At 39.6% G+C, this 15,266-nt stretch overlaps 1 protein-coding gene across 1 annotated transcript in view; it reads left to right on the top strand.

Moving 5' to 3' along the window:
* The window catches only part of CCDC80 (coiled-coil domain containing 80), a 35,757-nt gene extending 20,491 nt beyond the window's left edge, over window positions 1–15,266 (top strand). Inside the window, exons 4-8 of the mRNA XM_019980576.2 lie at window positions 1,601–1,737; window positions 3,490–3,638; window positions 11,420–11,523; window positions 13,962–14,042; window positions 14,761–15,266. Of these exons, the coding sequence (XP_019836135.2) occupies window positions 1,601–1,737; window positions 3,490–3,638; window positions 11,420–11,523; window positions 13,962–14,042; window positions 14,761–15,107 (818 nt within the window). The 3' untranslated portion in view covers window positions 15,108–15,266. The remainder of the gene's footprint in view (window positions 1–1,600; window positions 1,738–3,489; window positions 3,639–11,419; window positions 11,524–13,961; window positions 14,043–14,760) is intronic.

The raw sequence follows: 15,266 nt of genomic DNA, 5'->3' as shown, positions 1-15,266 counted from the left end.
ATGGAGGAGCCTGATAGGCTGCAGTCCACGGGGTCACTAAGTTGGGCACGACTGAGCGATTTCACTTTCACTTTCATGCATTGGAGAAGGAAATGGCAACCCACTCCAGTGTCCTTGCCTGGAGAATCCCAGGGATGGGGGAGCCTGGTGGGCTGCCGTCTATGGAGTAGCACAGAGTTGGACACGACTGAAGCGACCTAGCAGCAGCAGCAACAACATCATACTTCATATTTTATTCTTCAAGTTGCTATTTTTACACAATAGATAAACTAAACAAAAACCAACAGCATGAAGAACCTAACAATTCTTTTAAATTAACATATTTTATTAATGATAGTATTCTTTCCCCTCTCATTATGATCTACTTGGGAGAATCAAGCTTCTTACTTATATACTTTCAACAATCTTAATCAAGTAAACCAAAGTAATACCTAAATTATAATTGCCCCCTTTATATCAGTAAAAGCAGAATAGTCTGTGATACTTAGCTACATAAGCTTTGTAGCTACAAAATTGTGTTTTTTTCTACTGTAGTACTATTCATTGGGTAACAGTGTTGATAATAACCAATAAATTTCCTTCTGTAATAGATTTATTATTACATATTTGCTAACTTTAACATTTGTAAATTTTTTTTAAATACAGGGGATTATTCTACCAATAAAAAATTTAATAAGGTTGAGGGAAGCACTGTGACCTGTATGGGAGGAAAGAAGTAAATAAGCCCTTCTATTACTTCCAAGTGTTTTCCAGGCATGGTATTAATAGTTTGTCATGTTCATACTTCCCATTAACCCAGTGGCACCTGCAGGACCCACTCTGAATTATAGTAGTTCTCAGGCTTGATGTTTGAAATATATATATATATAATATTAAGAACTTCTATAAATTGGGTAACATTTTACTTAACCTTGTATTCACTTACAAAATTTATCTTATGAATAGATTGATTTTTTGGAGTCAAATGACCAGATTTGAACATAGGCTTTTTATTTTTCTCTATGGCCATGACTGGAGAATTCCATGGTCAGAGGAGCCTGGCTGGCCACAGTCCATGGGGTTGCATAGAGTCGGACACGACCGAGTGACTAACACACACACACATAGCAATGACGCAGTTCACTGTGTCCCAAAAAAATGCTCTAATAAAAGGAAGGAACACACCAATTTTAGAGTTAAATAAATAACTAAAACTAAAATAAAATTTTAAGTGAAATAAAGCTTAAGCAAAGAATCTGGGTCTGTTCCCCTGGTAAGTCACAGTAATGACTCATCCCCAGATTGAGTTGGCAGTCTTCTTCCAGGAATGACTCAGTAGCTTCATTCGAACATTGCTCCTTCTGATTCACTATAACCAGGGTGGGCAGAGATGGGGTTTGATCATCTTTGGAAGAGTGACTTTCAAAATGAGCTTATTTATTTATTTGTTTCTATATTTGTTCACTTTGGAAACATTAGTTCAAACAAAGTACTATTTGAATGTGTGCAACTAATGAAAGCAGTTCTGATTAACTCGGGATGGAGGCTCAGATCCTCCACCCTTTGGTTCCCAGTGATTTCTGGTCACATCCATATTTATTCACATTTCATTTGCCTTAAGACAATGAGAAACCTATGCGAGTCGTGGATGATGAGGACTTGGTAGACCAGCATCTCATCAGCGAGCTGAGGAAGGAGTATGGAATGACCTACAATGATTTCTTTATGGTGCTCACGGACGTGGACCTCAGAGTCAAGGTATGGGTTCCTGTTTGGGATAGTGCAGTGCCATTCCTTAAGAGAGAAACTCATTTTGGGGGGATCAGTGAGTCTATTACACATATGACTGAGCACAAATTATTTCATAAATGGGAAATTTTGGAAATGGTCCAAATAGTTACCACTGTCCTCTAGAATTTGTGGTCTATGGAAAATATTGGATTGGATGACCCCCTGTAGCTCAGTTACTTGACTCAGACTAAATTCTTCTGTAACATTAAAGTCATGCATTCACCAGACACTTGTTGAATAGCTATGATGTGTCAGACCCTGGTGATAAAAAATGAAGAGCATTTAGCTTCGGTTTTAAGAAAACTCAGATTTAATATAGGCATACTTTGGAAGAACCTGGAAATTTATCTCCTGATTCAGCATGGGCAAGACGGTAGGGCTTTACACCCAATATCTTCCTATGATAGGGACAAAAGTTCTGAACCATGAAAAATTATGCCATGTAGTCATAATAATAATAATAACAATAATAACTAACTTTATTGAGTTCTTTCATTATGCCAAGCACTCACCTCAAATGTTTACAATTCTTATCTCAAACCTCTAAGAGAAATAACAAATATTATCTTTGTTTCAAAGAGGCCAGGAATCTAGAGTCGTTAAGTAACTTGCCTAACTTCACCCAGTTAATGTTAGACTTCATATGCACACAGATTGGTTCCAGAGCCCATGCTTACATGAAAATCCTTAGGAAAAAGGCTGCCTGGGCTATTAGAATACCTGGTTCAGCCTGAAGCATTTTTCTGGATCTGGAGAGAGATCCCTTCAATAATTCATTCTGCTTTTGTGTTTTGCCACCTCTAATGTGAAAGGTTGGACTAGATGATCCCTAAGGTGTCTGCCAGCTTACACATTTCATGATTTACTAAAGTCCCATTGAGGGCACAGCTCCAAGCCATGTCCAGACTTCTCTCTCTAGCTTACGCTGATTACGCTCAGCCAGCTCTCAAATCCATTTCAGGTTGCTGTTCTAAGTCCAGACAGCTTTGAGGCAGGAAACTGAATTTCATTATCCTTAACTTAGATTTCCAAAATTTTTTTCTGAGGATACATTAGCAAACATGACCTAATTTTAAGTAATGCTCACTCAATAAAATAGTCCCTGGGAATCACAAAGAGTTTATATAGATTGTTTATTCATTTATTTATTTGCTTTTTTGGTTGTGCCACAAGGCATGTGTAATCTTCCCCCAACAAGGATCAAACCCATAGCCCCTGCATTGGCAGCATGGAGTCTTAACTAACCCTGGGCCACTAGGGGCGTCCCATGTAGATTCCTGATGACCACAGAGCAGGCATCCTTCTGGTGGAAAATTACCTTTATTGCTGAGGTCAGATACTCTTACATGTTCTTGCATTTGATTTTTTGTGTTAGGTACAGAGTTTCTGACTTTCCAATCATGTAATGAACAGGAACCAGGTTAGTTCCAGAGATAGGGAAGTAAATCTAGGATATGTGTGGTGAAGAAGGCATGGACCCTTTCCAATAAAAAGAGTTAAGAAGAAATCCTCATGGAAGGTAAAGGAAGTTGTTTCATGGATTCAGAACCTCAAAACATCAGCAGAGGTACTATTGCAGGAGAGAGTTTATAAACGAATGAGCCCTCCAGGCTCTGTTTTCCCCAGAGCTCCCATGAATTCTCCCAGGCTCTCCACCCTTTGGACAGAGGGAAGAAACACCTTTAATGCATTATATACTTCTTACTTTTCCTTCAACAGCAATATTATGAGGTGCCTATAGCAATGAAGTCTGTGTTCGATTTGATCGATACTTTCCAGTCCCGAATCAAAGACATGGAAAAGCAGAAGAAGGATGGCATCATTTGCAAGGAAGACAAGAAGCAGTCACTGGAAAACTTCCTATCCAGGTACATCTTTGGAGACACTGAGGAAGAAGGCAGGAGAGCATTCTGAGTGAGCTAATGAAACCCCAGAGAAACACAAAGCAGACGTGTCTGTTCAGGGTGACCTTCCCTATGAGAAGGGCAAGTGTCTGTGCTTCACAGCACTCTGCCCGGTAGGCTTATTCTTGTCCTGTTGGAAGTGGCTCTGGCTGCAAGGCTGGCTGGGATCAGATCCAAGCTTGAGTGTCGATTTGGTGGCTTTGGATAAGTCTTTTCTTTCTCTTCTGCTTTTTTTTTTGGCACACTGATACATACTTCTGATTTTCTGTGAGGGTTAATTCATTCAGTTAATTTGGGGGGCTTTGTATATTGTATTTATATTTATTGGGGCCTTTCTAGTTCCAAATGGGATTTGGAACACTGCTTGATTTTCTGCTTCCTTCCAACTCTGCAGAGAACAAAAGTTCCACTAAGACCTTAAAAGGAGAAATTCTCTTGACCCAGATGCCTGATCCCTTGGGGAGTGTGGTTTGTTGAAAACCCTTGTAGGGAAACTCCGGTACATACACAAAAAAGTGTTTTTAAAAAAATCACTCTACTTTTTCCCTTCTTCATCCCTTCTCTCATGATGGATGAAAATTCTACAGATATTTGGGACTTTAAGGGGTGCAGGGATGCAGAAATTTCACCTACAGCAGCAAAAATTCTATGATTAGGAAATAGATAATCTGAATTCCTCTAGATTCGGGAAGCTTGGGTCTCTTAGGAAATAACATCATGATGCGTTTTAAAGAGCACAGGACTCACCATTCATCCAAGTTTTCAGTTTATAATTTTCTAGATATGTTGTCTGGAGAAGGCAATGGCACCCCACTCCAGTGCTCTTGCCTGGAAAATCCCATGGATGGAGGAGCCTGGAAGGCTGCAGTCCATGGGGTCGCTGGGGGTTGGACACAACTGAGTGACTTCATTTTCACTTTTCACTTTCATGCATTGGAGAAGGAAATGGCAACCCACTCCAGTGTTCTTGCCTGGAGATTCCCAGGGATGGGGGAGCCTGGTGGGCTGCCGTCTATGGGGTCGCACAGAGTCGGACACGACTGAAGTGATTTAGCAGCAGCAGCAGCAGATATGTTGTCCCTATGCTTCCAATTAACCTGCCTTAAAAATCTCTCACCCATGAGAATAACAAGAGCAAGTAGCCCTACCTCCACTCCAGTGTTGCCGTAATCACCTTTTGTGCCAAGCACTTCATCTTCCTTCCTGTTGTTTCACAACAATCCCATGATCTAAATAGTGTAACTATTCTCACACTAATGGAGACCACTGAGGCTAATGGAGATCAAATAACTTTCATCACTGAGTTAGTGTTAATAATGCTGAAAGCTCGACCTCTTTGCACCGGTGCCGAATCAAATCTTGGAGACAGAGTTTTGGGTGTCAAAACAGTCATTTTACATTTACCATATTTCTTTCAATTGCTTGAAATAAGCACAATCTTTCTGAGTATTTAAATGATCCATAAATTTAATAAGTTAATGTTGTAAATACAGTGAAGTTTTCTCAAATGTTCCAGTAACTGTATATGCTTAGTAAGATTTCAACCTAAAACCATACAACTAAACCACTAAACCACGTACTCAATCACACTTCCTAGTTTGGAGTTTCAAGGCTATCATTTCAAGCCAGATACTCTTAAGTTTCACAAGAACATAAATTCATAAAGAAAATCAGGATCCTTCTTAGAAAAATATATTATTACTATAATTTTGATTCTTTCCAAACTTCCTCTTCTTAATTCTAAATCTTCCAGGACTGAAAGATGTATACCCATTGAACCAACCCATTAAACTCAGATAGCCTGATCTGTAAAGCAGACAGTTATCATCTAGCTCATTGGTATTATTTAAAAATCAGGATTTAGGCCAGCCACGAGACCTGCAGTTCCAGACATTATGATGAATTATTCGTGCCATTTCCGGGCAAAGGTTCTTTTTATAATCACAATGTCACGGGTTTCAAAACTTCAAAGGAAAAGCTGGCATTATCTCACTTTTGTTCACTCACAAAGCTTGCAGTGCTCGTTCAAGTTGATCACTGATTTGCATTTGCATTTTTTTTTATTCTTAAGAAATTATACGTATTTTGCATCTAAAGTCTTTTGAACTAGATGAGGTCCTACAACACACAAGCAAATGTATTTTCCTTCCAGTGTAAAAGGCTACAAGTTCTGATATTCACTGCTGTTTCAGGAATATACATTTCTTATGGATATTCAGAATGGCCTATGATTATAATTTAGATGTCCTATGGCTATCTATGACTTATGGTCACAACTCATGGAATCATTGTGCTGATAATTATCATTGATCTTAAAAATTAAAGTGGGATAGTATATTACTTAAAGGCATGATTAAGACAACCCTGAAGTTGATTCTTGGTTTTCCACTTATCAGCTGTGTGACCTTGGACTTACTGCTTAATCTCTTTGGGATTTAGTTTTTTCATTTGCAAAATGGAGATAATAAGTTTATCTATTCTTAAGATCATTATGAAAGGTAAATTCAATATTAAAGGTAATAATAGCCTAGAACTTAGCACAAAGCAAGTAATTAATAAACATTGGTTATTAGTAGTATTCAGTTCAGTTCAGGTCAGTTCAGTTCAGTCACTCAGTCGTGTCTGACTCTTTGTGATCCCATGAACCGCAGCACACCAGGCCTTCCTGTTCATCACCAACTCCTGGAGTCTACCCAAACCCATGTCCATCGAGTCAGTGATGCCATCCAGCCATCTCATCCTCTGTCATCCCCTTCTCCTCCTGCTCCCAGTCCCTCCCAGCATCAGGGTCTTTTCCAATTAGTCAACTCTTTGCATGAGGTGGCCAAAGTATTGGAGTTTCAACTTCAACATCAGTCCTTCCAATGAATACCCAGGACTGATCTCCTTTAGGATGGACTGGTTGGATCTCCTTGCAGTCCAAGGGACTCTCTCAAGAGTCTTCTCCAATACCACAGTTCAAAAGCATCGATTCTTTGGTGCTCAGCTTTCTTCACAGTCCAACTCTCACATCCATACATGACCACTGGACAAACCATAGCCTTGACTAGACGAACCTTTGTTGGCAAAGTAATATCTCTGCTTTTCAATATGCTATCTAGGTTGGTCATAACTTTCCTTCCAAGGAGTAAGCATCTTTTAATTTCATGGCTGTAATCACCATCTGCAGTGATTTTGGAGCCCCAAAAAGTAAAGTCTGACACTGTTTCCACTGTTTCCCCATCTATTTCCCATGAAGTGATGGGACCAGATGCCATGATCTTAGTTTTATGAATGTTGAGTTTTAAGCCAACTTTTTCACTCTCCTCTTTCACCTTCATCAAGAGGCTTTTGAGTTCCTCTTCACTTTCTGCCATAAGGGTGGTGTCATCTGCATGTCTGAGGTTATTGATATTTCTCCTGGCAATCTTGATTCCAGCTTGTGCTTCTTCCAGCCCAGCATTTCTCATGATGTACTCTACATATAAGTTAAATAAGCAGGGTGACAATGTACAGCCTTGATGTACTCCTTTTCCTATTTGGAACCAGTCTGTTGTTCCATGTCCAGTTCTAACTGTTGCTTCCTGACCTGCATACAGATTCCTCAAGAGGCAGGTCAGGTGGTCTGGTATTCCCATCTATTTCAGAATTTTCCACAGTTTATTGAGATCCACACAGTCAAAGGCTTTGGTATAGTCAATAAAGCAGAAATAGATGTTTTTCTGGAACTCTCTTGCTTTTCCATGATCCAGCGGATGTTGGCAATTTGATCTCTGGTTCCTCTGCCTTTTCTAAAACCAGCTTGAACATCTGGAAGTTCACAGTTCACGTATTGCTGAAGCCTGGCTTGGAGAATTTTGATCATTACTTTGCTAGCGTGTGAGATGAGTGCAATTGTGCGGTAGTTTGAGCATTCTTTGGCATTGCCTTTCTTTTGGATTGGAATGAAAACTGACATTTTCCAGTCCTGTGGCCACTGCTGAGTTTTCCAAATTTGCTGGCATATTGAGTGCAGCACTTTCACAGCATCATCTTTCAGGATTTGAAATAGCTCAACTGGAATTCCATCACTTCCACTAGCTTTGTTCATAGTGATGCTTTCTAAGGCCCACTTGACTTCACATTCCAGGATGTCTGGCTCTAGGTGAGTGATCACACCATCGTGATTATCTGGGTTGTGAAGATCTTTTTTGTACAGTTCTTCTGTGTATTCTTGCCATCTCTTCTTAATATCTTCTGCTTCTGTTAGGTCCAGACCAATTCTGTCCTTTATCGAGCCCATCTTTGCATGAAATGTTCCCTTGGTATCTCTAATTTTCTTGAAGAGATCTCTGGTCTTTCCCATCCTGTTGTTTTCCTCTATTTCTTTGCATTGATCGCTGAGGAAGGCTTTCTTATCTCTTCTTGCTATTCTTTGGAACTCTGCATTCAGATGCTTATATCTTTCCTTTTCTCCTTTGCTTTTCGCTTCTGTTCTTTTCTCAACTATTTGTAAGGCCTCCTCAGACAGCCATTTTGTTTTTTTGCATTTCTTTTCCTTGGGGATGGTCTTGATCGCTATCTCCTGTACAATGTCACGAATCTCCATCCATAGTTCATCAGGCACTCTATCAGATCTAGTCCCTTAAATCTAAAGAGGAGACTTAATAAACACATTTCAGAACTGAAACCCAAGCAAAGAGAACCGAATTTTTTTCTTTCTTTTCTATATAAAGCTCTATAAATAAACTAGTATCCAAATGGGAATTTTCCTTCAAATTTGCTGAGTTGGTGGGTCTACACAGCCTGGTTTCAGCTGACCAGACTCTGAAGCCAGTCTGGTCTTTAGTGACACTCATCTGGTTCAGGCTATAATTATCTTTCTCTAAGACAGAAGCCCCAAAGAGTGGGCACATGCACACTAATTTGGGAATGCCAGCTAAGAGAAGCAAATACATACATAGCTTGTAGCTTTTATTTACTGACACTAAAGTGACAAAAAAAACATTTGTCAAAGTAAGTATCTGGGCCACATTCACATCTCTTCTTACTTCCACAGAAGTAGTTCTATTAACAGTTGTTCCTTTAGGGCTGGGAGCTGAGGCCTTGGATCTTAAAATGAAGGTCTGTGGGATAAAGAATCACCACTTAGGGGAAACGACCCTCTCTCCGTTGTGTCTGCCACAAGCCTCAGATCCCAGCCTTCTGTAACCCGACAGCATTCAGTGGTGCACACAGGTAAACAAGCCAAAATAGACCTCACCCAAAATAGCTCCCTCCAGGATACCTGCAGCTCTGTATGGGGGCCAGAAAAGCTGGCCTGGTGTGGGTGCTGGCTGGGAAAGGGTGGGGGTGGGGGAAGCTCGTCTGGCAGGCCTCTTAAGGAACCAGGGAAAGCACAGGAGACCATCTTCTGTGATGCAACAACAGTCCTGTTCCCTTTCCCAGGAAAGCTCGGACAGTCTCAGACTCTCCTCTCCCCTCCTTTGTGCCAGATACATTCATCTTCTATCCTCAGTGGAGATTTAAGTTTTTCTTTCCCTTGGAAGAAAAACAAGCGGAGGAAGCTAACGTAATGTCACAGCAAGCAACTCTTGGCGAGTCTTGCTAAGGCGTCCATTCAGAGGTTGTATTTCATCAGACTATCATTTTCTCTCATTCACCCAAACCACTATTCCCCCAAGAGGCCATTTTCTTTGGGATTGAAAACTCTCCTGTTCACTGAGAGGCTAGAAGGGGCACCGGGAGAGAAGCCATGAATATAATCAACTGGCTTCTGGCTCCTTGAGTGCACTGACACCCTGCAGTCAGCAACACTGAAGGCAGAAAGCAAAAGCCCTTTCTCCAGTGAAGGTGGACTTGGAGACAACTGCACTCAGCCTCTCTCTGGATGCACACCCTCTCTCCTTCATATCCCCTGAGGGACCCTGACAGTGCCCGCAAGCATTAGCTCCTCTGAGAGGGGTAGACCAGGGAAAGCACTGGACCAGGAGTTAGAGAAATCTGAATTTTGGTACCACCTCTTAGATTTACTGGTTAGGCAAGTCACTTCAACACTCTAAACCTTGTTTTTTATCTGCAAAATGGGGAAAGCAAGCTATGCCCTCGATGAACTCCACTGAGGAATGGATGGTTTTTGTTTTTAAATTATTATTTATTTACTTATTTATTTTTGGCTGTGCTGGGTCTTCATTGCTGCACAGACTACTCTTTAGCTGTGGTGCATGGGCTTCTCATGGCAGTGGCTCCTGTTGTTGGGGAGCATGGGCTCTAGGGCATGTGGACTCAGGAGTTTTGGTTCCCAGGCTCTAGAGCACAGGCTCAGCAGTTGTGGTGCATGGGCTCAGTTTCTTGGAGGACGTGGGATCTTCCTGGATCAGGGATAGAACCCATGCCTCCTGTATTGGCAGGCCAATTCTTTACCACTGAGCCACCAGAGAAGCCCTCCAGTGAGGAATGCGTGTTGTGCACGTGAAAGCGAGCTACGAAATGATATACAAACCTGAGGATTAAATCGATTATCATATGGCATCATGATAGATAATGTCCAAGATCTGTTAATGGACAATGGACATTATCCATCTGTCAGACAAAGTTCTAAATCTAAAGCCTGCAGACTAAGACACTGTCACTATCTACACCAACACATGGATAACTTACATTGATGGATTTCCGAGTTTAATTCTTTTTTTTTTAAAAAATATTTACTCATTTGCCTGCCTGGGTCTTAGTTGCAGTACTCTGAATGTATAGTTACGGCATGTGAACTCTTAGCTGTGGCATGTGGGATCTAGTTCCCTGACCAGGGATCAAACCCAGGCCCCTGCTTTGCGGGTGTGGAGTCTTAGCCATAGGACCACCAGGGAAGTCCCTAGAGTTTAATTCTTATAACACCTCTTTGAGGCAATACTCTTTTTGATTCTAAAGCTAAGGAAAAACTATGACTTAGATGAATAGAGTGACATGCTCAAGGAACCCAGAAAATGTAGCAGTGAGAAAATATAGATCAAGTTTCTTGGCTACAAGACAAAAGCTCTTTCCACTACCCAATTATGTTGGAACTATAAGAACAGGAAGAAGTTCACTATACATTCTAAAATCCTATGACTGTAGGTTTAGCTCCATTCTACTTCTTAGGGGTACTCTATAAGTGATGGTTCTTACTGTGATGATAGGGTACATCTTAGAACTAGCATTTGTCTCTGGAAGAACCACTGGCTACTGAGGAAGGTACATAGAGCTTTATTTTTCCAGGAACCTTGCTTGACCCTTTGAGACACTTTTCTATTTACCTTCTTACTGTCACTGCCATCTACTTAAAATTCAGTTCTTTTTTTTTTTCTGTACTATTTCCTGTCCATATTCACCACCACCACCACCACCCCTGCCAAACCAGAGGGAATTCGACCAGAACTTCAGTTTTCTTCAGTTATTTTCTAATTCCTTTATTTCTGTTGCTATAATCTGACAAACAATTTCAGCTATTTTTCATTGTATCTGAGAATTTCTTCTCTCCCTAAGTGACCTCATCAGGCATGGTGACCAGACTCATGCCTGACACATCACGCAAATGCTACAACAGGCAGACCATGAAGTTATAAAGGAAAAAGTGCACGAAATGTGGTAATACAGTTTAATGTTAGGCTTTGAGGAGCTATGAAATATTTCTAAGGTTACTGTTTTTTTATTTGAGGCACAGGAAAAAAGTGACAGTCGCGTTACTCTGCTTTTTCACACTGGCCTCTATTGTTTGAAGCGGTAATTGTGGTCTTCTACTTCTTTTCCAGGTTCCGTTGGAGGAGGCGGTTGCTGGTGATCTCGGCCCCTAATGATGAAGACTGGGCCTATTCACAGCAGCTCTCTGCCCTCAGTGGCCAGGCATGCAATTTTGGTGAGTGGGAAGCCTCGTCATCACTGCTTTCCCATACCACCCTCTTCCTGGTCTAAAATGGAACACAGAAGCTTAGGTCATCCAAATATTCCCCAGCCCAGACTGTAGATTCCCAGACACTTACTCAGTTATATTGAGGATAAAGTTGCTTTCAGACTGGAATCTTAGTCAACTGGGGTCTGTTTTTCTTTTTTCTTTTTTCAATATTCTGCCCTCTCAGGTTTTTTATTGAAATGTTTGAAAATACCTGCTGCTTTACTTACAGTGATCTGTATTATGTGTCTTCTTATTTGCTTTTAAAAAATTTGTCTCAAGATCATAAAACTCAGGTATCATTAATTACTTAGGTAATAATTAGGTACCAACACTGAGTACTTTTCCATAGATTTAAGTATTTTTTGTAAGACAGGAATGGCTTTGAGAATTAATTAATGAATTGAACCTCACTGTACTATATTACCAGTCCCTTTGAAAGGATTTTGATCTCTAACTAAGTACTAGGAAGACAGCAAGATTTGTTAAACAGTGCCTTATGCTTTAAGACAAGTAGGTCAAAAAGAAATGCTGTTTATTATTACTATCATTATTTGCAGTGAATTGCTCAGTGTTTTGAAAACTAATGTATGCTTTCTATACCAAACATTATTATTCTAGTGGTCAGAAAGGGCAAATACTATTCTGAATAAGTACATATAGAAAGGAAATGCACAATATATAGAACATTATTAATAAGTTCAATGTTGAACCAGAGAGATAATGGTAATTTCAAAAGTTGGAATCACTACAAAAATTTTATTTAAGATACACCTCTGCAGAGGAAGAATTTTTGAGAGTCAGTAGAGAGGTGGAAAGTAGCTAGTGGCCACATATTTAAAACTTCATAATTGGAACATAGATGAATCCACATTATTTTGATATTTCTATTAGGAAGAAGAATCATTTATTAGCTATAAAACTGTGTTTAATTTATAAAAGGGAGGGGTGGTTGTATAAGTTTTGTAAAACATTAACAGAGACTGGGTCCTTGCTATGACCAGGTACCTACAAATAATAAATACATTTCAGTTTTAAGATGTAAAATAATAACAAAAAAAGGCAGAAAACAAGCTTATAACAGTAAGGATAATTAGAAAATTTGTAAATGTTTATTTATACTCTTATTATCAAGATTAATGCTTTAAAAATTTATATCAACATATGTAAGGAAGATTTGATTGTGCCAGTATTTTTAGGCATACTTTAAATTATTAATAGCCACCAACAGTGGTGGGTAAGACAGAAGTTCTTAGAGCAGTTAATGACCCTCCATGATATGAATATATAAATAAGATCATGGCTTGCTAATTTTCTAAAGACATCTTTGCAGCAGCTATTAGGTGATGTTTCATTTTGAATCACTACACAAAGAGTCTAAGTCAAACTCTTGTAGTAGATAGGAAATGTGAACAAGTCATGTTTTAAAGGGATAATTAAATTCATGATCTTCCCTTTTGAAAACATGACTTAACATGCAGAACAGAAATGCTTCACTTCTCTGAGAGAAGAGTAAAGCCCATAAAATTTTTTTGGAATAGCATTTTGCCTGAATTTCAGCTCTTCTTTAGAAGAGCCCTCCACAGTGGCTTTTAGTTTTCTCTCCTGGACAATCAAAACTGTCAGCAATCATATTTATTATTAATAGTTCCAAGTTACTACTGTGACTAGGCTCGGATTTTGTCTAAAACCATGAACTCTAAATAGGATGACTCTACAGCCCCCTTGCCTTCCTATGTTCTTTCTCCTGAATCTTTTCATAAGGGCTTCATCTTCAAAAGAATTCCAGCAAGCTATCACGGCGTGACCTTCTTTCCTTTCCTGAAACTTGAGCTGAGGGTGGGCGGGAAGCAAGCTGTGCTTCCCTCAGTGCCACCCCTTTGAGTCTTCTAAAAAAGGGATAAAAACCCGCCCACTGAGCAGACAAACTTTCGTTTGAGGAAGCCAGAACAATTTCTTCAACAATCACATTGGCTCGCTCTGTAGTCTTTTCTTTGAGAGAAAATTAAATTATCCATGTAAGCTGTTATAACATCAGCCGTGATTTTTTTCCAGAACCAGCTTAGATCATCTCAGATATTTTAAAGTTCCAATGACTTCATTTTTGTTTTGTCATTTAATAGAGTGAGAATCACAGTTTAAGAGCAAATCCTTTTCCAATCTGCAAAAACAAAACTAAACCACATTTGACCCTGTTATTAATCCTAAAATCTGCAATTAGTCTCTTTTCAAGATTTTATAAATGTTTAAATGCATTTTTTATGGAAAAAAATTTTAATGACTTATTTTACCTAATCAGGTTATGTTTTATACTCTTTTAAAACTTGAGATTTTAATTGTCAGATATCCAGTCTTTGGAAGCAAAAGACTTACTACATATTCTATGGCTTTCTTTTTTTTCTCAGGTCTGCGCCACATAACGGTTCTGAAGCTTTTAGGTGTTGGAGAGGAAGTAGGGGGCGTTTTAGAGCTGTTCCCGATTAATGGTAAAATTTTGTTACTTTAAAGAGTATCAACTACTGATAAGTTCAGTTAAGTTATATTAATTCATATGTAAGCAGTGGATGTACCCTCAGTTGAAGAAAGGTCACTAAATGCTCCCTCCTGGTGTGTGCCCCATGCCTGTGTGTGTGTGTATGGGTGTGAGAATGTATGTATACACAGAATGTGTGTATAAGAATGGGAAGGGGAGCATAAGCACTCATATTGTTTTTATTAAAAAACCATTCACAAGTGACAGCAAAGATATTCATTTCTTAATAGAGATATGTAATTCTTTTGTGTCTGCATAGGGCTTTATTGGCTTACAAAGCATTTTCACCTATGTTATCTCATTTAATTCTTGTGGTAGTTTTATAAGGCACGAGAAATGAAATATTTCCTGCCATGTCAGTGAACAAGGGATGTCAGAGTTGATCTTGATGTGGCAGTTGATCTTGCAAGGATTAAATAAAGGAACTGGTTTTATATTTTATAACATTTCTGTAAAGAGACATTTGCCTGAAAATGTGACCCATGTTGTAGAATAGCAGGAACATTTCATTGCTAGTAGAAAGACCAGCAAAGTTCTTAAATTGGATTTTTAAGCTGTAGAGAATAGATCCTTGGGTCCTTTCTCTGTTCTCACAGTGATTTCTTCTTACTTGATGCTTTCCTCAGTGTTGCCTCTTTAATCCACTAACAACTTTTCTAATCCTATTCTAGGGAGCTCTGTTGTGGAGCGAGAAGACGTACCAGCCCATTTGGTGAAAGACATACGCAACTATTTCCAAGTGAGCCCAGAGTACTTCTCCATGCTTCTAGTTGGAAAAGATGGGAATGTGAAATCCTGGTATCCTTCCCCAATGTGGTCCATGGTGATTGTGTACGATTTAATTGATTCGATGCAACTCCGGAGACAGGAAATGGCCATTCAGCAGTCACTGGGGATGCGCTGTCCAGAAGATGAGTATGCAGGCTATGGTTACCATAGTTACCATCAAGGATACCAGGATGGTTACCAGGATGACTACCGTCATCATGAGAGTTACCACCATGGATATCCTTACTGAACAGAAATATGTAACCTTAGCCCCAGCCAGTTTCCCCTGCAACTGTTAAAGTCACATGTGGCCAGCTACATAAAGGAGAGTTCTTCCACACTGCCTGCACTCCCTGCCTTTTTCTTTCAGTGTTCTTCCAAGATTAAATAAATAGCAACATTTTGCCTA

The sequence above is a fragment of the Bos indicus genome, chromosome 1, assembly GCF_029378745.1.
Source record: "Bos indicus isolate NIAB-ARS_2022 breed Sahiwal x Tharparkar chromosome 1, NIAB-ARS_B.indTharparkar_mat_pri_1.0, whole genome shotgun sequence".
NCBI classification, from domain to species: Eukaryota; Metazoa; Chordata; class Mammalia; order Artiodactyla; family Bovidae; genus Bos; species Bos indicus.
The sequence above is the reverse complement of the archived record's forward strand: the minus strand, read 5'-3'. Positions and strand labels throughout refer to the sequence as shown.